The sequence below is a fragment of the Muscardinus avellanarius genome, assembly GCF_963383645.1.
Source record: "Muscardinus avellanarius genome assembly, chromosome: 13".
NCBI lineage: Eukaryota > Metazoa > Chordata > Mammalia > Rodentia > Gliridae > Muscardinus > Muscardinus avellanarius.
In genome coordinates, this window is record NC_137799.1 from 56,254,687 (window position 1) to 56,279,856 (window position 25,170).

At 39.7% G+C, this 25,170-nt stretch overlaps 1 protein-coding gene across 1 annotated transcript in view; it reads right to left on the reverse strand.

Moving 5' to 3' along the window:
- Positions 1-25,170, reverse strand: part of SH3GL2 (SH3 domain containing GRB2 like 2, endophilin A1) — a gene marked incomplete at both ends in the record, with an annotated part of 192,276 nt that overhangs the window by 40,803 nt on the left and 126,303 nt on the right. Inside the window, one exon of the mRNA XM_080708554.1 lies at positions 6,363-6,431. Coding sequence (XP_080564680.1) covers positions 6,363-6,431 — 69 coding nt within the window. The remainder of the gene's footprint in view (positions 1-6,362; positions 6,432-25,170) is intronic.

Consider the following 25,170-nt stretch of genomic DNA (forward strand, 5'->3'; position numbering starts at 1 on the left):
TTTTTTTTTTTTGGTAGTCCTGGGGGTGGAACCCAGAGGCTTTCTACCTCCGGGCTATACTCCCAGACCTATTTTCCATTTTATTTGGAAACAGGGTATCACTAAGTTGCTGAGAGCCTCACGAAGTAGCTGAGGCTGGCTTCGAACCTGTGCGATCCTCCTCTCTCAGCCTCCCAAGCCTGGGGATTACAAGCGTGTGCCACCATGCCCGGCTCAAGAGGTTCTTTCTCCACTAACCAGACTTGTAACTTACATTGGTTAGGGGCAGAAATGCCTTTCTCAACCTTATTACTCACTCTAATTTCTAACTCTAACAATTTCTTCTTCATGCTAAGTCAGGGATTGGCAAACTGTGGCCAGTGAGCCAGATCTGGGGTGGCCACTAACCTATTTTTACATTTTTAAATAGATCCACAAAATAAAAATCAAAATAGGACTACTATTTCATTGTGCATAATAATTACATGAAATTCAAATTGGTGTCCTGAGATAAGGTTTCACTGAAACACGGCCACAACACTCATTCATTTAAACACTGTCAGTGGTTGCGGTTTTCTCCAGCGGCACTCATGAGAAGTTGCAGCAGAGACCTCAGAGGCCCTATAGCCCCTGAAGCCCAACACACCAGAAAACATACGATCCCTGACCCCAGGTGCCAGCCTCACTAAGTGAGCGATGCTGAATCTAAGAATTATATTGATCAGTCTCCAGCTGTCTCAGACTTTAGAGACAAGATACTAGAAAACCAAAAGGCACTGAATGAAGTTATTGTTCTAGAGGCATCTGAATAGAACCACCCTCCCCTGGACCAAATATAAGTCAGTGTTTCCTGAACTTAAGTAGATGTGCACATGAACAACTTAGCATTCTTTATGGGGCAAGGAAAACACTGAAAAGATGTGATTATATATTGTCTACCAGATGGTGCACAGGGGAGCAGAACAGAGCTTAAGAGAAAACTGGACACCTTAGACGGAGCACAGGTAGTTTGTGGGTTTGGTAATCAATAATAAGCAAATGAATTATGCACCTTCTTGAACATGGGCAACTCACAAGAAATTAAAATGTGGAATGAAATACTAAAAGCTTTTTCTATCACCAAAATTAAGGAAATGTGCCAGGCGTGATTATACTTGTAAATCACTAACACTTGGGAGGCGGAGAGAGGAGGATCGCGCAGGTTCAAAGCCAGCCTTGCTGGCTTAAGAGACCCTGTTTCCAAATTATAAAATAGTTCTGGGAGTGTAGCCTGGAGGTAGAAGGGTTCCATCCCCAGTACCACCAAAAAAAAAAAATTAAGGAAATGCAACAATTCAGAATATACACAAGTGGTGCACACTTGTTAATCCCAATACTTGGAGTCTGAGACTAGAGGATCACAGGTTCATGGAAGAGCCTCAGCTACTTAGTAAGACCTTGTTTCAAAATAAAGAATAAAAATTAGGGCTGGGATATAACTCAGAGGTAGTGATGTCCCTGGGTTCTGTCCCCAGCACCCTGAAAAGAATATGCACATTCCCACATCCTGAATGAGAACAGTTAAACAAACAGGTCACAGAGATGAAGAAATCAGCATCCTGGGAAAGTCCTGTCTAGCAGGAAGACACAGGCTGATCCCAGAAAGAAGTGTTCATGAGCTCCCTCCTGAATCAGAGAGTAACTTGCCTGTCCCTAGACTGCCTTGCTTTAAAACGGATATTGAATGTATTCAGAAAATCTGAGAACTGGTAGTGTTTTTCGAACCCCAGTATGATTATTTTGCTAATTTTCTTGAGCACTGCCTTCAATGCATACCAGCTTGGGAAAACTATTCACTTGTAGCTGAGAGGGGGCTTGTCCTCCTGGAATTTCAGGTCTAACAGAAAGGTGTCTCTGAAGCTCATTTTGTTTGGCAAGGCTCAGCCATTCTACAGCTCTACCTAGCAGGTGAGTATCTTGGCCCAGTGATCCACACCTACTTCACCGCCATTCCACAAGGAGACACCTACCACAGGCAGGTGCCCATGGGCCCACTTGGGGTTGTATGTTACTCTGAACATGCTGACTGGACCTTTATCCCTTTTTCTCCCATTTAAAGGATATCACTGAAATTCAAGTAAGAGTGACATCATTAAAATGTGATGTTACTAGTAACAAATTACTATGAAACTCAAGAAATGACGAGTGTGTTTCACATAATAGCTGGTTACTGTGGGTTTAGTTTCTGTTTCAAGTGGGTAGTGACAGGTAATTCAGTAATTTCTGGGACTTCTTTTTTATTAACAGCTGCGATTAGCACCCCCCCCCCAATCTTTCTAGTATTGAGACAGAATCTATCTACCCATGGCTTCCATTCATTAATCATAGTTCTCCCACTTAGGGTTAGATAGAAGGACTGAATCCCTTTCAAATCCAAGAACTAATTAAATGTATGAAGATACTGGCCATAGATACTGTCCTACCAGCCTTTTGCCACATCCCATTCTGCCAACAATCCTTACCTCCTCACTCTCCTATGGAATAAAAGCTTTTCTGTTTTCAACATCTTGTCTTTCTTAAAACTTGAGGCTGCCTTCTCAGAAGAATTCAGTTTTTATTAAAGAGCCTATAGCCATGATTCCAACCCTAGAACCCCTTTTAGTTTAAATAGAAAGAATCTCGCAAGATATATATATGTATTTTTTTTTAGATTGTAAAAAGACACTATACTCTTAGGCTAAGAACTCTGTATTATCCATACATTCAGGGACAAGAGAAACTTTAGGACTTAGCTCAGCACACTGCCTGGCACATGGAAGCATTTACAGATTTTCCAAGTGAAATAATGAACAAAGCAGCACACCAACAAAACCAAAGAATCACTGCAGCAGCTGATGGAAATTTGGGAAGGAACCAGAAGTTCCTTAAATTTCAGAACTTTCTCTTAACAATAACAAATCTGCAGCCTCTCAAAGAACAAATCCACCCAAAATCAGCACCAGAATGAGGAATGTAGCCTGTTTTTAAAGAAGCCCCCTAAGCAACAGATACAGATACGAGGTAATTCTAAAACAAAAACAACTCCATGCATGGCACTTAAGAGAAAGAAAGGACTCCTTGTGGGAGGGTTCAGCAGAGAAAACACAGCCACAGGATTCCACCCAATCAGCTCAGGGAGGCTACAGGGCTGGAAGACACACAAGGGGGTTTTGCTGCATCTCAGTGGGAAAGCAGCTGGGCAGTTATTAGAGAAACTACCTCTAGGAATACCCACTTCTCTCCCAGTAGAGCTGCTCATGCAGACCGCTCATTTATTTCATTTTGTTGTCTAATTGCGCCTCTGAGAATATAGCTGAACAAAGGCCTCTCTACTTCAAATGCTTGATGATCTGAAAACCAACTGTGGAAAGGTAGTTCTTCTGAAGGCTTGGGAACACTGGTCAAAAAATACTCTAATAGACAAACTAACAAGAAACAAACGATTTGAGGATCTAAATCCAAAGCAAAGGCTTTTCCATTATCATAAAAATCTTATACTTTTAAGTGAATCAAGTACAGGTAGAGTACACAATTTGCAACAGAGCCATGGGTAGGTCAGAAGGTGTGTGAGATGAAATGGAATAAAACTCTAACACTGAAATCCCAATCTCTTAAGTTATCTGGGTAAAACCCCAAAGTCAGAATTTTTGAACAGTAATAAGTTTACTTTAGCAGAGCGTGGTGGCCCACACTTGTAATCCCCGCACTTGGGAGGCTGAGACAGGAGGATCATGCAGGTTCAAAGCCAGCCTCAGCTACTTAGTGAGGCTCTCAGCAACTTAGTGAGGCCCTGTTTCCAAATAAAAAAATATAGTTCTGGGAGTATAGCCTGGAGGTAGAAAAGCCCCTGGGTTCCACCCCCAGTACCACACAAAAAACGTTTACTTTATTGCAGGAAATGTATATTTTGAAATAAAAGCTTTGGAAATTTAATATAAAAAATAAATTTTATACTTTAGACTCTGAGATGTCTGTGGTCTTTTGCTGAAAGTAAAACCCTTGCAAGATCCTCTTTCATTTTAGTTAGTTTGAAAGAATGGCATAGATCTCATAGCAAAATAAGTCTCCAAAGCGCTAATTAGCTGTCCAGTAGTAAACTCGGTTCTCCAAATTTCTTATTTAAGAAAGAGAAAAGTTGTCTTAGCTTAGAAAGTGAGCTGCCTAGCTTGTTAGCTCTAGTTTTGTCAGCTATTAAAATCAAGACTACATTTTTTTTTCTTTTGGTAATTCTGGGTATTGAACACAGGGGAATTCTGTCTCCAAGCTACACCCCAACTATATTTTTATTCTTTCCTTTGAAACAGGGTCTCCCTAAGTTGCGGAGGGCCTAAGTTGCTGAGGCTGGCTGTGAGCCTGAGATCCTCCTGTCTCAGCCTCCCAAGTACTGGGATTCCAAGACTGTGCCACCACGCCTGGCTCAAGACTAACTTCTGACACCTGGTGCTTAGTTGTAAATTGCTAAATACCTGCCTACTCTGTCATAACAGCATGGCTCTGGGCATATTGCAAACTATAAACGATCTGAGGAGAGGTAGAGGAAGAGGAGATTCCAAGGATAAAAAGGGGGACTAAGCAAGCTGGAGTAGAGAGAGGCCAGTGCAAATTAACAGACCCATGGGCCATGTATAATGAGGGGCAACGCCAATCACAGGGAGAGGGACCAAGCCATTCTGGGAATGTGTGTCAGTATCTACAGATGCAGGTGCTGGAGAAAAAGGGTGAGTAGAATACTATTTCCACAACTATGAATATCATTGGTTACCAGCTTCGCTTAAAGATCAGGTAGTATGTGTAACTATCCAGAAATGAAAAATAAGAAACAACACAGACTTGAGTCCAGTTGGGTAAAGTAGCTGTCAGGTATTAGGTATAAGAGGCCGGCTTTCCAGGCTTCTGACTAGAACTCAGGACTCCCCTATAAAACACCTCCACCAATCTGCCTTGCATTGGCTGCCCATCTGAAGAACTCAGCCAGAATCCCTGAAACACCAGGCAGACTTCTTTCACAAGACTCCTGCACCTCCTGACAACTCATCTGGTTTTCAGGAACTCAGATATTCTCTCTGTGGCCTGCTTCGATGTTGTTCCTTTACCAGAAACACTAGGTTCTAAGTCTTATTCAACCCAACATCATTGCTTAAATAGCATGTAGGGCTCCCTGACGCCCGTGTGTAGAAAGTTCCCTCTGTGTCATGGGCACAAGCACCATGTTTCATGGGCTTTGCCACAATGGCCATTGTGTCTCTAAGTCCCATCCCTCCCCCCTTAAACTATAAACTTCACATGCTTGGGACCTTGTCTATATCCTACCTACCTGGCTCATAGGAGGCATAAAACAAATATTGTGTCAATAAATTACTCAGGAGAAAAACTAAAAAAGACCAGGCAGGAAGCACCTAGGAATTTTGTTTGACTATTCACAAATGTAACAAAAACAGCAAAACTGAAGTAGCCCATTAAAAATGATGTGGATTAAGAAAAATATCAAATCCCTAAAAAACCTACAGTACAACCAAAACCAGTATAAAGAAAAAATGCCTTGTTACAATGCTGTACAGACAATATTGATAATAATGCTTATATTTAGTTTCTAGTTATTATAGATTTACAACATTCTTTTCTGTCCAAGTTATAGGATTTATACCCCCAGATCCATTACCCACCAGCAATTTAACAACTAAAATATTTCTTTGTATAATTCAATACACACTCTTCAACATAAGCCAACATGTGCTACAGATAGCCTCAAAGTGAAAGAAAAAAATATGGCTTATGTCCCAAGAGAAATAAAATGAGGTATTTGTTCTCCTGTACTTGCTGAGAAGCTGCAATTTTTCAGGCAGAACTCTAAATTATTTACATTATTTTTAATACTTAATAAATTTCCCCAGTATTGGTTCTTGTTTTACTTTTATTAAGAGTGTCTCTGGGCAATGAATGGACTTTGCAACAAGGAGTGTAAAATGGTGTCCTCTCCATTCACCCTACTACCTCTAGCTGACATCGTGTCAGGACAGTCCTCTAGCCAGAAAGTGGATCAAAACCTCCCCAAATCTGAGACATCATTCTCATCTTCCTTTCCTCCCACCTCACGCAATACAAGCGCTAGCTCTCTTATCATTATGTCCTCACTTTTGGGAAAGTGAGGGTAAAGTCACAATGTACATTGTGACATTTCACCTTTACTCTGGTTTTATTCTCAGGATACTTTAGATTTACTGTTTTAAAATATATACAATAAGGAGAGTCTTTTAAAAAAAAACAACAAAATGTATTATCAGATGCCATTAGAGAATAGCTTCCCCTTCCCTTCCTAGGATGGACAATTTCATGTCAAAAGGAACTCTAAGGGGTGGGGCACTTACCCTCTCCATCTCTTTGAAGTCATCATCGAGCTTGGTTCCTTCAGCTCCTCCAACTTTCTCACTCACTTTCTGTGGAGAGTAACCACAAAAGACATGTATTATAGTTTAACATACAAAGGTGTATCAAAAGTTTTTAAGAGCTTTCAGGAGTATCTCCCAATGTCTTCTTGCAACCATACCCTGAATTAGGTGGACAGTTTCTTTTTTTTTTTTTCTTTTTTTTTTTGCGGGTCTCGGGATGGAACCCAGGGGCATTCAACATCTGAGCTATAATCCCTGCCCTATTTTTTATTCTTTATTTTGAAACAGAGTCTCACCTAGTTGCAGAGGGTGTAGCTGAGGCTGTCTGCGAACCGCGATCCTCCAGTCTCAGCCTCCCAAATGCTGGGATTATAAGTGTGCGCCACCACGCCCGGCTGACAGTTTCATTTTCATACAGAAAACTAGGATTCAGGATTTAAGTAACCCTCTGTGGGTGCCAAAGCAAGAATTCACACTTGTATCTTCTGATTTCAACACTGGTGCTCTTTCTATTATATAAAGCATGATACAAATATCTAATCACTGACATTTTCCTTGTGAGAGGTCTAAGGAACAGCATCATCCACTTCCCTCTGAAAATGGATCTGAAAATTGCTACTTCAAACCACTCCTCAATGGGCTATTGAACAGATAATCACAAGCATCTATCAAATGTTAAGGAAAAAGAATCAGCCTAGCTGATTTTCAGATAAAAGAACTTGAACACCAGTTTACACAGCTTCCTACAGCTGTTTACACATCTTTACAGACAGAAGACAACTATATGTAAAGATATCAAGGGCATTTCTTTGGTCCCCAATCATTTATCATTACCATGTATATATACTTATTAATCAGCATATTCAAATGATAATTTGCAACATGTAAAATGCACGCTAATAAAGTCAATAGCCTATTTGTTTATGAAATACTGACTCAAGGGTAAAGAAATGTATAAAGAGATCACATGAAAAAAATTCTAGTTTCATTAAAGACAGGAATATTAAAAAAAAGACACAAGATTTTCATTCCTTTTAAAATGCCCTAATTTTAAAAGCAATTTGATGTATTCTCCTAAAACATCACTGTATTACCCAAAGTTATCATGCACAGATAACAAAGCATGCACTTTGGTTTCCTTCACTTGCTCTGGGGTGAGAGTCTTTGCAGAGCATCCTCGCTCTGGCCAACATGCAGCCATCTCAGCAGCAACTTGGGTTAACCCAGCGTGCGGGTTCATCTTCCTCTGAAGGGGCCTCTGGATGTCTAGCTTCTTCTAGCTTTGGAAGCACTTATACCCCCTTATAGGACTGGAGGTGTGGGGCTGGAGGAGGCATTCTGACTCTGAGATATACTTGCAGCCCTTTTTATTTTTTTTATTGTTTTTTTTATTTTTTTTGGTGGTACTGGGGTTCCTGGAAGCCCTTCTATCTCCGGGCTACGCTCCCAGATCTATTTTTACATTTTTTTATTTGGAAACTGGGTCTCCTAAGCCAGCACACACGGCTGGCTTCGAACCTGCGCGATCCTCCTGTCTCTGCCTCCCAAGCGCGGGGATTACAAGCGTGCGCCACCACGCCCGGCAGCCCTTTTTAAATTTTTAAATAAGGTCTCTCTAAGTGCCTGAGGGTCTAAGTTGCTGAGGCTGGCCTCAATCCTGAGACACAGCCTCTCAAGTACTGGGATGACAGGCATGCATCACCATGCCCAGGACAGTGACAGACCTTTTACCCTCTCTGCTCCTGCTTTCTATCATCAGGAAAGCCTTCAGACAAGCACTCTTGGGAAAGCAGACACTGGGGTTCTTTCACTTCAGCCCTACATGCCAGATGCCAGTTCTGCCCACGCCCCAGCAATAACAGAAGAAACACACTGTGGGGTGAGCCCCATGGACTGACTACTCTCTGCTTGGTACATGGAGTTGTTAGATAAATTATGTGGCATAGTAACTACAGGAACCTGTATCTGAACCCACAAGATATACAGCAAATTCTGACTTCCTTCTCTCACCAACAAGTGTGTATTTGCTTGTAGTATCCTATTTTCTTCCACCGCTTACTTAACTTTCATTTCACACTCTAAGGAAAAGCTAGAAATTTTCCTTAACATAATATGACTTTAGGTTAGGAAAGGCCATTGATTCAAAATGGAAGGTTAATGAAAACAATATTAATATCTTTAATTTGTATAACTGACACAGACTTTCACTGTAATTTAGCTTTTAATATGTGTTCATGTGAAATTGAGGATTGCATAAATTAAATTACCTGCACATGATAGATTTCTTTAGCTAGGAAGAGGGGGAACCAGGACCTGAGTGCAATTTTTCCATGCCAACAGCCAAGCCTTTCAGATTCCCACCAAGGCTTCACAGCGCTGTCCGTGGTGCTGACCTGGTCTGCCAAATGTTCCATTAGATTCAGCAGGCTGCACGTGAATTCAGGCCTTTCCTGGATCTCTGCTCTCAGCCTCTTCACCTGTGACCTGCATGGTGCTGTTTAGCAGCTACACCAGCAGTGTGCACAGACCAAGCTTTGTCTGGCATTAGCAGCACTTATTCTATAACCTGAACCAACTGTGTCCTGGTCCAGCAACTAGTTGCTTTGCCTGCATCCTGAAGTTTTTTGTGTTTTTTTTTTTAAACTAAGCCTAAAATTAGAGAAATACAAGAGGTTCTAAACTGAATTCTAATGAAATTCCAAGTGCCAGTGACTTAACCTACAAGTTTTAGAAAATCAGGAACCACAGAGGGTTAAAGGTTATTAATCCTCAAATTTACCTATCACATAACAAAGTTTAGCTGTAAATGACACATTTTATTTGCAAAATATACACAAAAACCAGGTAGCTGAAAAATATCACCACTTATAGTAACATTAGAGAATCCTGGTGACCTCAGTATAATTGCATCCAAATCACGAGGGCCTATATCACCGTCTCAGTACCACAGAGCTCAATTGAGAGTAATTCTAATCCCTTCCTTTCTGCATCTAGGATGTTAGTAATTAGAATCAGTCCTGGAAACTTACACTAGGCCAATCCATCACTATTTGCTCTAACTGTTCAATTTACAAATGTATTCACACACAAAAATGAGGGGGGAGAGGGAAAGGAAGAGAGCAAGAAAGAGAGAGGGGGTAGCACAACAGTGAGAACAAGAGTAAGATAGATTACTTCTTTTCTCTACAAAAGCTGTCATTTAAGCTGCTCTGAGAAAAGCAGTTTACCAAACTCAGTGAACTGACACTGGCTTGACTGGTTGGTTGATAGAAAATTTATCTAATTATATTCCTGAAGGGAAAATGTATTACTCAAAATGACATCTACATTATACTCTGGGCTATTTTTCCAAGTCACAAAGGATCTAAATATACCAAGGCAGTGAATAAAACATTGGACTAAATAACAACTGACTCATTCCTTAGGAATATGGCTAAGATCTCTTTTTCTCTGAATAGAATTTTCTAAAGCTGCCTTTTGTTTTATGCTTAAGAATCTATGGTACAAAAACAGACTTCCTGAGAACACTTGGCCAACAGCAATTTTGTTTTCCTTACCTGGTACCATTTATTTTGTGCTATTATTTTCCAGTTATGCAAATTCTAAAACTAGTATTTCATAGTATTGAATATTTTCTGATGCTTTTAGTTGTCTTTAGGTGTTTGCCATTGAGAAACTGGTCACCTACTTAAATGAACATCAGGAAAAGCATTTGAATCAGAATGAATATGTGATCCAATATGTCTCTCTATACATACCATCTACAAACCTACACCAACTCCTAAAAAACAATTCGCTTGCACCATCTAAAAAACCTATAGAAACTTAGGATTTAAGACCCTTATTAGTACAACATTGACAAGTTGTAAATTTAGAACTTTATCTGCCACTATCCACACACCCTGTATTCCAACCAAACCCAAAACCTTTCCCTTCTCAGTCTTATTATTCATCCTATTCCTCACAAAAGTGCTCAGGAAAGATCTTTCAAGTCAAACTGCAATCTACTTTTGTGAATACAGCCAAAAAGACGACTGAGAGCGTGCCATAAAGTGAGGCAAGTAGGACTGACTGCCTTGCTCTGGGTGGTATTTCAAAGAATGCACTTTCTAAAAAGAAAGTAAAGGATACAGTTGGCTCAATCTTAAATTAAAACTCTTTATTTTTAGTCTGCAGTAGTGGTTGTCTCATGCTATTTTCCTCTGCACACACAAGAAAATGCCACGGGAAACCAGCAGCAAGAGATGTCTTAAATAAATGACCCCTATTCCCAGCCAAAGGATGCTGCACTGCTTTCCAGCAATGACTCATCCATCCCCAAGTTATCTGTCACCTCCAGGCAAAAGATATTGCATCCTTTAGCTACATCTCCAATTCTTCCCAGCATTGCATTTCATTAACTGAACACTTAGAACCAACTACAGTGTCTCCCACTAAAAGCCTCCTTGAAAATCACAGCATCAGTGAAATTCAATAGGATTAAGACCAAATTAATTCATATACTCCCACACCCACAAAGTTACCTCCTAACTTATCTGTTTTTGCTCAGCCATATTTCTTTCACAAAGTTCATTATACAGAGCCAGGTTTCCTTACCATCCACCAAAGTGTTGTGTCTATTTCATCCATTTTATATCTCTATTTCCCTGTTCTACTGTTCAAGTCCTACAAACTGTCTTAAATGTCCACCCAGATTTCACCTTTTCCATCATCTGCGACTGCCCCGTCTTCCTGGAAGATATCAAATTTCCTTTAAAGTTTTAATGAGATTTGTCATCTGTCAGACTACTTTGAACTAACTTTGAAAAGCAAAATTGCTGAGGATTTTTGCACAGCTAAGTTGTAAGATGCTAAAGGCAGGAATTATATTGTACACATTTGTATTTGAAAATATCTGACACCTTAGTACCTAACATAGCAACTGCAGAGCACAGTAGAAAAAAAAGTCTTTGTTTTTTTTTTTTTTTTTTTTTTTTGCAGAACTGGGGGTGGAATCCATGGACATTCTATCTCTGAGCTACACCTCCAGTCCTATTTTTTAAATCTTTATTTTGAAACAGGGTCTTACTGAGTTGCATAGAGCCTCACTAAGTAGCAAAAGCTGTCCTCAAACTGTCATCCTCCTGTCTCAGCCTCCCAAATACTAGGATTACAAGCACGCCCCCCCACACACACCTGGCTAAAAAAAAAAGTACCTTGATGAATTATTCTAAGACAAAAAATGTATGTAAATTAAAGAAAAATGCTAAACTATGAGTTATCATTGGTTCTGTAATCTTCTTTATAAGAGTATAATCACCTCTCCTAAATATAATGCCATTTTCTTTATCAGGAACAGGCAAAAAATTAGAAAATTAAAAAAACTATGATGTATATCTTATTAATAGCAAAGCCTAAAGAAAATTCTATCTTCATTCCAACTATTCTACATTCATCCACTATAGTACTTTTGTTACAATCACAATATTGATGATATATTCTTCCTATTAATCTTCATATCACTTAAATATATGCATTTTAATTTCTATGAATATGCAAATGCATGCACATATAGACATATGTGAGTCAATCTGTATGTACATCCACACACATGACACCCAAATGCCTCTTTTAAGTCACACTTTTAGCCGGGCGTGGTGGTGCATGCTTGTAATCCCAGCGCTTGGGAGGCTGAGATAGGAGGATCACACAGGTTCAAAGCCAGCCTCAGCTACTGGGTGAGGTGCTCAGCAATTTAGTGAGACCCTGTTTCCAAATAAAGTATAAAATTAGGTCTAGGAGTATGGCCTGGAGGTAGAAAAGGCCCTGGGCTCCATCCCCAGTACCACACACACAAAAAAAATCACAATTTTATTAAGTAGTGGACTACATGTGTATACTAGTAATTGAAACAGAATTACTTTCATTAATATTCATAAATTAACTACAGCTTGTTTCTAAGAGCAGAAATTAGAATGCATATATTATTCTCCCATATCTGCATAATGGATGACCCAAACAGTAATTTACTTACACGTATAAGAATTCTCATACACAATTAACTCAGTAAGTGATAGCCATTTGAGGCAAATGCTCTAAATAACTGTATATATGGACAAAAGACAAACTTCAGTCCTGACAATGTCAGCTAGTAGTTACATGAAAGAGAAAATGCAAAACCTCTCAGTGCCTAAATTTCTTCACCTGAGAAATAAAAACCAGTATCATATAATTTCCCTATTTAAAAATATTTTATGAAATGAGTAAAGGCATTTTTGTGTATCTAAACTGAGCTAATACTATTTTTAAGTACAAAGTATAATTTGTGCATTGAAGAAAATTAGAAAGATTCCTCATATAAAAACCAGTAAGTAGTTTTCTCCCTGAGAATTCAATAGGATAAAGACTGGTTATCTTCAAATATCTAGAGCTAAAAACTTTAAAGTAAGTTTCAGTGAGCTAAGTGCTTAACCTATTTCTCAGTCCCTAGCCTCCCTTGCTTCTTGTCAAATACAATATAGAAAATGCATAAATTGATCTGTATGATGTTATCATTGTGCCTGGGGGGTCAGAGGGTCTAAAAGTAATGACATAATCCCCATTTCCCTAAAGTAAAAATTTCCCATAGAAGAAGGAGCTAATTCCTTAAAGATATCCCTCAAATAAAGTTGACAAAATTTATTATGGAAGTATCAATTGGTGACTCACTAGAAAAAAATACTTTATTACCTATCCTATCATTTGCAAGCACTCTTATTTTTGTGTTATAGAAAAAGTTTAAAGTATACACAATATGCAAAATTTCAAAAATTAGCACACTTCTATTTTTCAATTCCCCGCAATAATCTAGTTCCACTTCAGATAAAGGATAATTTGAGAGGGCAGTTTAGCAGCAAGGAATGATATTTTCATAATGTTTTCCTTCTCTGGCAATAGCAAGAATTTTTTCATTTTTCAGTCTATGGCAATAAACTACTAATATTAATATATGAATAGCTGCTAAAACAGGCTCTAAGACTTGAGTCTGAAATTACATCATATAGTAGTTTTTTTAAAATGCTATCAAAAGCTCAGTCATAAATTTCCTTGAGTTTAAAAAACTCATAAAAGAGCCAGGCGTGGTGGCGCATGCTTGTAATCCCCACACTCGGGAGGCTGAGACAGGAGGATCACGCAGGTTCGAAGCCAGCCTCTCTGGCTTTAAGAGACCCTGTTTCCAAATAAAAATATAAAATAGGTCTGGGAGTGTAGCCCATAGGTAGAAGGGTTCCATCCCCAATACCATCAAAAAAAATAACTCATAAAACAAATAATGGTGCTAATAATTAATTTGAGACTTCAGATCTACTTAGTAAGTAGAACCTAATGCTTGATCCAGCTGATAAGGCAAAGGAGTTGCTCTAGGTTTTGGTTTGTTAAAAGAAACTTTTTGGAAGGCTTTTTCTACTTCCTAGTGTTGTAAAATCATCTCTAACCTTTGCTGGAGCATGGCAGGACTGGATAATGAGGAGAATTCTAAAATACCTTGCAACTAAAACTTTGACGTCTATTTCTGTGAAGGTTGATAGTTTCATCTATCAACTCTGATAGGCTATGGTACCCAGTTATTCAATCAAACACCTAGAGGTATCGCTATGGAGATATTTAATAACTATGGATAATGCCTATAATCATCAGAGTTTTTACTAAAGGAGATTATCCTTGATAATGTGGTGGGTTTCATCCAATCAAAGAAAAAGCTTTAAGGACAAACTGAGGTTTCTCTGAGAGAGAAACAGATCTGCCTCAAGACTGTCATACCAGCTTCCACCTGCACCTCCATGCCTGCCAGGCAGATTCCAGATTGTCAGTGCTCACCACTTGCATGAGCAAATATCTGGAAGTGGAACTCTGCTTTCCCTCTCCATATCCAACTTGTCTGTTTCACTCATAATTTCTACCTACCGTAGAGCTATTTACAATACAACGAACCTGCATGATCCTCCTGTCTCCGCCTCCCAAGGGCGGGGATTACAAGCGTGCGCCACCACGCCCAGCCTAATTTGACATTTAAAATTTTTTTGATATATATGGCTGTGGGTATAGCTTGGAGAATGCCCCTGGGTTCCTTCCATCCACAGAAAACAAAAAAGATAATTAGTATTATTATTATTCACTGGGGTATATAATGGAAGCCTGGCTCCTCCAAGAGGCCAGGACAGGTGAAGATTGAAGAAGATAGAAGAAGGCTATCAGGATGAAACTGGAGATCCTGGCAGGAGCCAGGATCTGCAAACTATTTTGTACTAAATAAAGGCCTCATTCTAAGAACAAGGAGGGAATGGGGTAAGTTTAGTGTGTCAAAAAAACAAAATACCATAGCCTGGGTGGCTCAAACAATAGAAATGTTTTCTCCCACAGCTGTGGAGGCTGAGGTCCGAGGTCATAGTGCTGGCTGGCATGGTAGATTTTGTGAGGTTCTCTTCCTTGCTTGCAGACAGCTGCACCCTCACATGTCCTTCCCTCTTTGCTCAAAATAAGAAAGATCTCTCTACCTCCTCTTCATCTTAAAAGGATATGAAGTTCAGCCTGAGAGCCCAACCCTTAATATCTGGTCTAACATAATTACCTCCCAAAGACCCCACCTCCAAATACCATCACATGGAAGAGTTTCAATGTATGATGGACGGGGGTGGGGGGTATAAACACTCAGCTCGCAGCAGCGAGAAACATGGTGAGATTGTGATGGTGAAGCTTTGCTCTGGATCTACCCAACACAAAACCACTCAGCCAAAGGAGAGCCGGCATCCCAGAAGATGCGGCTTCGAGAAGGGTTTTTGTTCCTGCCTTCCTATCATTCGCAGGGCTGCAGAGTCGTGACTGTCACAAGGCTGGCATGCACAGAAGAACATATGGCTTCTTTCTGGAAGAAACCCTGCATGCCTCAAGCCCCAGATTTGCTAATAAAAACACCCTGTTCTCTAAGTAAGCTTAGGGAACATACTTCAAAAAAAATGTTACCCTTTTGCTTTCTTTTATTCTTTTCTTTTGGTTTTAGCTTTCCTTTTTACATGGCATATGAAATCTCTTGGTGTTATTTAATTTAATGGAACCTTAGAGAAATTTTCCAATAAATTATGGTTTTCTGCAAATTATGTTACTCTTGAGTGAATTACCATCCCCTCTTACATAATATATCCTAACTTAGAGCATGGTCCACTTGTTTAAAACTCAAGAGAATCTCCTTAATACAGCAAAAGACTTTATATACCATAGGACTAGTGGGAAAGAAAGCTATACTACAATTTACCAACAAAAATGGAGGAAAAGCTCTTTCAACTTTCGATGTTGTATCATTGCCCCTATTAGTTAAACACCGATACTTTTCCTCTATTTTTATAATCAATTAATATTATTTAAGATATGAGAAGCATATCAAGGTGGAATACAGATTTTAAACACCCTTAGCAACAGGTTTCTGAAGAATAACTAGAAGTCAAAAAGGAAGACTAGTTTCACGTAGAAATCTGGTACATTTTTCCAAACTCAAAAATGTACACATATACACATCCAGTTTTTCAAAAACTAAAGCTTTGTCATGTTTGCTACAGATATTTTTTTAAAAAAAGAAGAAACAGGTAACAAATACAGCTAAAGCCCCTTTTATGCTCCTAGCCACAATGGAAGTTTGTCCTTTACTGTCACTGCTCACCCAGCTGTCTTATTCTGGAGCTCTCCAAGGCAGAGTCTGCGGCATGGATAAAGGGCAGCAGTTTGTTGGGCTGATGGTCACTGAGAAGAGGGAAGGAGCAGGAAGAGAGGGACAGGGGCAGAGTCTAGAGGCAAGGCCAGTGAGCACATGTCTGGAACTGGTTACCAGGTTGGGCAATGTGACTCAGTCCTGGCTGAGGGCCTAGAAAGGACTGTGTAGAACACACAGCAGCACCCTTCCCTGGAGGAATGGGAAGCTGCCACAATTCCCATGTGCTGAGGGTTGCTTTGAGGCCTTCCTTCCTTCCTCCCTCCCTCTTTTCCTCCACCCCCTCCTCTTTTTCCTGTGTGTATGTGTTACCAGGGATTGAACCTGGTGTCATTTCTACCTCTGAGCTACACCACCAGCCCTATTTTATTCCTTTATTTTGACACAGGGTTCACTAAGCTGGGGAGGGCCTTGCTAAGGAGCTGAGGCTGGCTGCAAGCCTACAATCCTCCTGTTGCAGCCTCCAAGTACTGGGAATATTATAGATGTGCATCACCATATTTGTCTGTTTTGAGATGTTTTAACTCCTGACATTTCAGGCTGTACCTGGGAACAGCCGAAGTTTCAAGGCACAGAAGAGAAGTACTGGAACAGAAAGCTAGAGGAGGAACACTGGAGTGGCCCATCAAGCCACTCGGTGCTGAGGGCACCGAGCTCCGAACATGACCATCTATATAGCTTGTTATAAAGTAGCATTCCCAGTTCTAGAGACAGGGAACACAAGATAGGAGATCACAACCAAATGACTATGTTCAACGACAAGAAAAGATCAGCCTACCAGGTGAACTTAATATCACTTCACTTGGAGGAAAGCTTTAGAAAATCAGGAAAAGAGTTAAACCGTCCAGAATGGTTGTGTGGGACCAAAAGACACACTCTCTCTCAACAACCATTTTTTTAACTGGTGACATTTATTAAGAAAAGAATAATAAAAAATTAGTCTCTGGATATCTCCCTAAGAGCATATAACAAATGGAAAACATATCTTCAATAAAACATACTAAATCTAGCCATGCAAAGTGGCACTTATGTGTAACCCCCAGTATTTGGGAAGCTGAGACAGGAGCACTGGAGGACTGCCGGTTTTGGGCCAGGTTCATCAACTCAGAAAGACCCTCAGTAACTTAGTGAGAGCCTGCTTCAAAATAAAAAATAATAAGCCGGGCATGGTGGCACACACTTGTAATCCAGCATTCACGAGGCTGAGACAAGAGGACTGTGGTTCTCAAAGAGCCTCAGCTACTTAGTGAGGTCTTTTGCAATTCAGTGAGAACCTGTTCTAAAATAAAGAATAAAAAAATAGGGCTGGAGGTGTAGCTCCAAGGTAGAATGCCCCTGGACTCCATCCCCAGTACCGCCAAAAAATAAATTAATAATAATAGTAATAATAATAATATAATAACTAATAATAAAAGAGCTTGGAAGTAGGATGCCCCTGGGCTGGTGAAAACAGTGGGCACAGGAAATGTTAAAAGGTTTTCTGAACACTAATGGAAAGAACATAAGAAACACATACGGGTGAATTTTTGTGTGTGTGTGTGTGAGGGGGGGTGTCCAGGGATGAAACCCAGGAGCATTCAACCTCTGAGCAACACCTCCTGCCCCATTTATTTTATTCTTTATTTTGAAACAGGATCTCACTAAGTTGTGGAGGGCCTCACTAAGTAGCTGAGGCTGTCCGTGAACCGCGATCCTCCAGTCTCAGCCTCCTGAATGCTGGGATTACAAGCATGCACCACCATGCCCAGGTTTATATGGGTAAAATTTTAAGGGGTTATAAAAACATTACTGTTGAAATAATGCAAATAAAATCTATAAAGATCATTTATTTACACAAATAAAATAAGCTTGCATTAGCATTTTAAAAACAATTTGGTATTGTTTTGTTTTCTATGGGTTTTTTTAATTTTTGAAACAGGGTCTCACTGTGTTGCAACGGGTCTAAGTAGCAGAGATTGTCTGTCCATGAACCTCTATCCTCAGGTCTCCGCCTCCCAAATACTGGGATTACAAGCGTGTGCCACCATGCCCAGCTATACAAGTGTGTTTTAAAAGTGCTCCTACTAATACCGGGTGTGGTGGCGCACGCTTGTAATCCCCGTGCTTGAGAGATGGAGACAGGAGGATCACACAGGTTCGAAGCTAGCCGCACTGGTTTACAAGACCCTGTTTCAAAAAATATAAAATAGGTCTGGGAGTATAGCCCAGAGATAGAAGGGCTTCCAGGAACCCCAGTACCACCAAAAAAATAAAAAATAAAAAAGTGCTCCTACTGCAGAGTATTGATTTTCTTTTGTAATTTACACAAAATTGTATTATGTGGCACTAATGATTTGGACAATAGACATTTGTGAGAGAAAGGGGCATGATGCATCAGTGCAGCTGAGATAAAAAGCTAACACAAAGAGCCAGCTATTCTACTTAACGTGCCCTGGAGATGCATCTCTCACCTGCACCTGCCACATCCTGCAAGTGGAATCCTAGTTGTTACAGTCAGCTGTGGACAGTGGTTACTGATAGAAGAAAATGTTCAATGCAAGAAGAAAATAAACAGCATGGAAGCATCTTGATTAACAGTGAAGGAAAGTGTCCCCAAGGTGCATAAATACTAATCAGCCATTTGATAAACAAAGAAATTTTTATAAACCAACATTTGCTGCACACTTAGCTAAAGGGTTATATTACAAATGAATATTTCCAAGAGAAAAATGAATGTTTGTGGCTGCATGCAGAAAATATTTGCTCTTGAATAATGGGATGTTAAATATATTAAACATTCTCTTATTTGGCACAGAGAAGATAACAGATATACTTGTTTAAGAACCAATAAATTGATGTTGCATGTACGGAAAACTGACATTTTGTACTAAAAATGGAAACTAAGAAAGCTCACTTAGTAGAAGATTTTCATAAGCATCTCTATCTTTTCTTGGTGGACACAGGCCAGGTCTGGGTTCATTTAAATGAAGAAAGGAATTTCCAAAGCCACATTTCTCGGCTCCGATGCTGCCACTTTCTGGTTGTGTTATCTTGGGCAGGTCTTTACTTTTTCAATGCCCTGAGACTTCTTAGTTACAAAACAGTCTTCCAAGTGGACATAAAAACTAGAGGATAGTGAATATTTAAGCTGTTATGAAAATTGCCCATGGACCCTCAGTTACATTTAATCTGACCAGGACTGTCAGGTGTGGTGGCACATACCTGTGATCCCAACATGGGAGGCTGAGACAGGAGGATTGCAGGTTTGAGGACAGCTTCAGCAATATAACAAGACTCTCAGAAACATATTAAGACCTTGTTTCCAAACAAAAATAAATAAATAAAAAGGACTGGGAGGCCGGGTGTGGTGGCGCACGCTTGTAATCCCCGCGCTTGGGAGGCAGAAACAGGAGGATCGCGCAGGTTCGAAGCCAGCCCCGCGCGCTGGCTTAAGAGACCCTGTTTCCAAATAAAAAAATGTAAAAATAGGTCTGGGAGTGTAGCCCGGAGGTACAAGGGCTTCCAGGAACGCCAGTACCACCAAAAAAAAAAAAAAAAGGACTGGGAGCGTAGCTTGGAGGTAGAATGCCCCTGGGTTCAATCCCCAGCAACACACACACACACACACACACACACACACACACACACACTATCTCTCTCTTACTAGAACAGCCAGGAGCCAGGTCATCACTGCATTAAAATTTTGGTCCTTTTCTTTATAAAGGGTGCGGAAATCTTTCCCTCTTAGAAAACAGGGCATTTACAAGTAATTACTAGTGAGGTATTTCTATTTCCAGAGCTGCTTCTGGTTGCTGCCTCTATTTCTTCCCTCCCTTGTTGGGCTCACTGATGCAATAATTAGTACACTGAAGATGTACCAATGCAGAAAAGCTGATCATTTCTATAGAACTATTCTCTCTTTGCAAAAAATCTTCAATTTTAATATTATACACTTTTAAAGTATATACAATTTTGCCTCACATTTTTTTTTTTTTTTTTTTTTTTTTGGTGGTACTGGAGTTCCTGGAAGCCCTTTCACCTCCGGGATACACTCCCAGACCTGTTTTTTTTTTTTAATGCTTTTTTATTTGGAAACAGGATCTCTTAAGCCAACGCGGCTGGCTTTGAACCTGCGCCATCCTCCTGTCTCTGCCTCCCAAGCACAGGGATTACGAGTGTGCGCCACCACGCCCGGCTTTGCCTCACTTTTTGCCAACAAAGTGTGAGTTATAGTTTGCCTTTCATAGGATAATTATAGATTAAATAAGCAAACGTATGTGAAAGTACTATGACCAGTCCCTGGCACTTGGTGCTCTAAATATAACTGTAATTATAGCTGTGATCATAATCATATTATATATCACATGCATTATTGATACAATCATACTATTTTATTAATGTAGAAATGCATTGTGAAGTCTGTATCTGGCCCTTATTTAGCTTTCAGAGTTCACTATCTCCCTGGTCATGCAACATATGGGATGACATAGGTAGAAAGTACCAGCATTGCTGTTGGCATCACCACTGGGCTGGCTCCTCAGCTGCCCCCGCCTCACTGTCCTATTTTTCTATTAGTGGTTTTGTTAGAGCTCTCCAGAGAAACAGCACCAATAGTATATAAAATAGAGGATTTATCAGGATGGAGGCTATGAGGCTACAAAGTAATATAACCAATTACAAGCTAGAGAACTGGAGGAGTTAGGAGTATGCTTAACCCATCTTCAAAGGCCTCAGAACCAGAGAGGATGATGGTGTAACTCTTGGTCCAAGGCCAAAGACCACAGAACCCAGAGACAGCTGCTGTAAATCCCAGATTCCGAAGGTCCAAGAATTTGAGGCTGTGATGTCTACAGGCAGGGGAAGATGAGTGTTCCAGATCCAGAAGAAATAAAGAAGGTGTGCACACACAAATTCACCTTTACTCTGCTTTATTTTTAATCTGGGCCCTCAGTAAGTTGGATTCTTTTTGCCTACATTATTTAGAGTGACCATTCTTATCCAATTTGCATGTTCAAATGCCAATCTCTACCAGCATCACCCTCCAAGACATAACCAGAAGCACTGTTTTACCAGCTAGCAGAGTATTCTTTATCCTAGTCAAGTTGATACCTAAAATTATCCACCACAATGGACAAGGCTACAAATGCACACTGAGGAACATTTATCTTAAGTGCATATGTATAACTGCACACAAATGTATACTTTTCCTTTAACTGAAGTAGAATGGTAAGTGGACATTTAAAAGAACCTTTGCCAAGAAATTAGGCAAAAAAGAGACTGGTTAAGTACATTTGTCTAAAGAAACAACCATTTAAACAATGGGAATTTATTATTTTAATGTAAAAAGAAATTAGCCTTAAAACAGTATGATTCTAACTGTTCAATGTACACATAAAGACAAGATAAGAAGACTGAGTTCTCAACATATCAAAACTATTCAAACTGAGAAAATTATGAGCTACCTAATCATAAGCTTTCTTCTTCTATTTGTACATTTCATAATAAGTGCATATTACTTTTGTAATACTAAAAGAAATCCTGAAATGATCAAGTGCCATAGAAAACCCTAGATGTGGCCACTTCAATACTAATTTCCTAATCCAGATAAGGGATTAAATGGGTCTGAATGTAAGGACTAAAACCAAAATAAAAAACCAGTCATTTTAACCAAATAGCCAATCTCAGAGGGCTGCAAAGAGTCTCCAAGCCCAGCACATTAGCAAGAAAGAGCAAGATGAGAGAAAGGGCTTCAGAAAGGTCAGCAGGTGTGGTTAGAAATGCCAGCCTTATTATTAGTTCTTTTTTTTTTTTTTACCAGCCTGAACTTTAAATGAGGCCACCTATCTCTTATTCGCCACCAGTTGCATCCTGCTCCTCAACACACTGCCCCTCAATATGATCAAAACATTTCTCTGGGAGACATTCCAGTGACTACCAAAGCAAACACTAATTGCCCACATTGATCAAACTAGAGTCAGTCCTCTATGAAGAGGTCACAGCACAGAAACACACTATGGCTCAAAAATTAAGAGCTACCTGTTTTCATAGTGGTACATCTTTAATCTCCAAGAATACAGGGCTTTTTAAAGTTAAATTTAGATACCCAAGTGGTAAATCTGAGTGGTTGTTTTTATTTCTCACATTTCTTCATATCTCATTTTACCTAAAGTATCAACAGCATGCTAGAAAGTAAATTTTTATTTTGATTTTTGTTCTTTCCTATCTCCAAATATGCAAAATATTATGCAGTTAATTCACCTGAAGGGTCATCTTTTTGCAGCATTATGTTGTAGTATCAAGTAAATTTGTTTTAGGGGGTAGGAAATTCTGCTAAAATTAAAACTTTGAAGCCAAGCAGAATAAATTAAAACATCTTTCCTTCTACTGATAAATTACAAATACTACTCTGTTATTGATACTACTGTGTATTTGTTTTGGCCCACTATACTTTACAAAAAGGATATTCAACATATCAAAAATGTATGGAAATTTTTACAAATAATAGAATAAAAAGAAATTCTACCTATCAAAAAGATAATACATTATGTATAAATGTACTGAAACTTTACAAAGTATATATGTTATTCTTCAGTTAAAATATATAGAAATTATAGTTTGTTATATGCATGTGAGATATGAAGTCAGATGTGAGAAGGAGTCTTCAAACAGTACTATACTTAGATGAAGAAGGAGATTCTATAGATGAGCAAATAAGGTGACCAGAGGGGATGGGAGGGGGAAGAGAGCAATTCTCTAATGTACATGATGTACTTTAACAAACACATCAAAGTCAATCACTAAGCCAAGCATGAAAAGGGAGGGGGAGGGAATGGTGCGGAAATTGGGTAAGGGCTAACTGGGTGATGTGTGCATGTATATCTCCACCATCTTGTATCCCATTAAGATGTTTGACTACAATGCACCAATAAAAAATTAAAAATAAAAAAATAAAAAAATTGAGGGCTGGGCGTATTGGTGCACGCTTGTAATCCCCATGCTTGGGAGGCAGAGACAGGAGGATCATGCTGGTAGAAAGCCAGCCTCGCTGGCTTAAGAGACTCTGTTTCCAAATAAAAAATATAAAATAGGTCTGGGAGTGTAGCCTGGAGATAGAAGGGTTTCCAGGAACCCCATTACCACCAAAAAAAAAAAAAATTTGAGGGAAATGAAAAAATAATTAATAAGCACAAGAGTATTAAAACCTTCAAATGTATTGAGAAATGTATTGATGTCAAAACTTAACTTTATATTCCAGGAAAGAGTACTGCTTCTTTGTATTTATGAGCTGCCGTGAACTTGTCAGATCATAAAATGATTGATTGTAATGAGGTCTAGAAACAGTGCCTAGAAACAGCCTAGAAATAGTTAATTCACATATATGAAGCTTTAAGTTTTAAAAGTTAGTCTTATTTAGTTCACTTAGCCACTCTGGAAAGAAGTGATTTTTGGCACAATGACTGACGAGAGAGGATGAAGTACATTAGTTATGACTGTAGGAAGACAACTTGATTTTGAACTGGTTTTCTCAACACCCCTGAAAAATAGGTTCACTGTATAATCCCAATTACATTCAGTGAGTTTGAAAGTAACCCATTCAAGGGCAAAGAGCTATACTGACTCAGAGAGGCAGGTTATGTGGAAGATTCTTTAATGAAAAATGTACTTTCACTTTCTGACATTTAAGCCTTAAATTCCTCATAAAAACAATGTCCTTAAGAAGTCTGTGGGAGCCGGGCGTGGTGGCGCACGCTTGTAATCCCCGCGCTTGGGAGGCAGAGACAGGAGGATCGCGCAGGTTCGAAGCCAGCCGCGCGCGCTGGCTTAGGAGACCCTGTTTCCAAATAAAAAAAATGTAAAAATAGGTCTGGGAGTGTAGCCCGGAGGTAGAAGGGCTTCCAGGAACCCCAGTACCACCAAAAAAAAAAAAAAAAAAAAAAAAAACAACAGAAGTCTGTGGGAGGAAAAAGAAGAAAGAACTCTGTTACCTCTCCATCACAGGCTTATTGCAACCACCAGTGCGTAAGGGCAGGACCCACCTGAACCAGCACCATCCAGAAACTAATTAACATTCACTGCACCTTCCATTCTCCTGAATGGCTAAATGAGAGTATTGAGAGGTAGATCCGGAGACCTGTACCCCCCAAGTGTGCTCTTCCACCACACTGTGTAAACCCCCCCCCATGCTGCACATCAAGCAATCATATCAATCGTAGCAGCTTATCATGTCAACATACAGTTCTTCCTCTTAATTTCATTATATTGTTATCAATGGAATGAGAGGCTTTTAAAAATCACATTAAAAAGCCAACATGCACTGGGTGTGGTGGTGCATGCTTGTAATCCCAGTACTTGGGAGGCTGAGACAGAGGGATCTGGGCTCGTGACCAGCCTCAGCTACTTAGTGAGGCCCTCCAAATTTTAGTGAGACCCTGTTTCAAAAAGTAAAGAATAAAAAATAGGGCTAGGGGTGTTGCTCAGAAGTAGAATGCCCCTGGGCATTCAATCCTCAGTACCGGAAAAACAAAAAAGCCAACATGCTGTAAGTGTGGCCCAGCATGACCTAGTGCTTTTCCATAAGATCTAGCTGGGCATGGCAGTGCACACTTGCAATCTCATTACTTGGGAGACTGAGACAGGAAGATCACAGGTTCAAAACCAGCTTCAGCAATTTAGTGAGAGACTGTCAGCAACCTAGCAAGATCCTATTTCAAAGTAAAAAAATAAAAAGTGCTGGTGATGTAGCTCAGAGATAGCACACCCCTGGGTTTAAAGTACAATGCCAAGAAAAAAAAAAGAGAGAGAGAGAGAGATCTGAATTTACCACTGTTTTTTTCTTCTGAAAGTTTCCTTTTATTTCTCCATATGGTAAATGCTAAAGCATTACCATTGCCATCTGGAGTTGTTAAGTGTTAACCAACAAAATATCGGTAGAGATTTACAGTAGCCCTAACTTCCAAGATTTGAATTCACATAAAAGTTCACTGGGTACAAGTTGCCATTTGCCAGAGCCAAAACTCCAAAGAACCTGCAACAGAAGGAAGAAAAATGAACTCACTGCATACCTTGTGGGCACCAGCATTCCCTGAAACT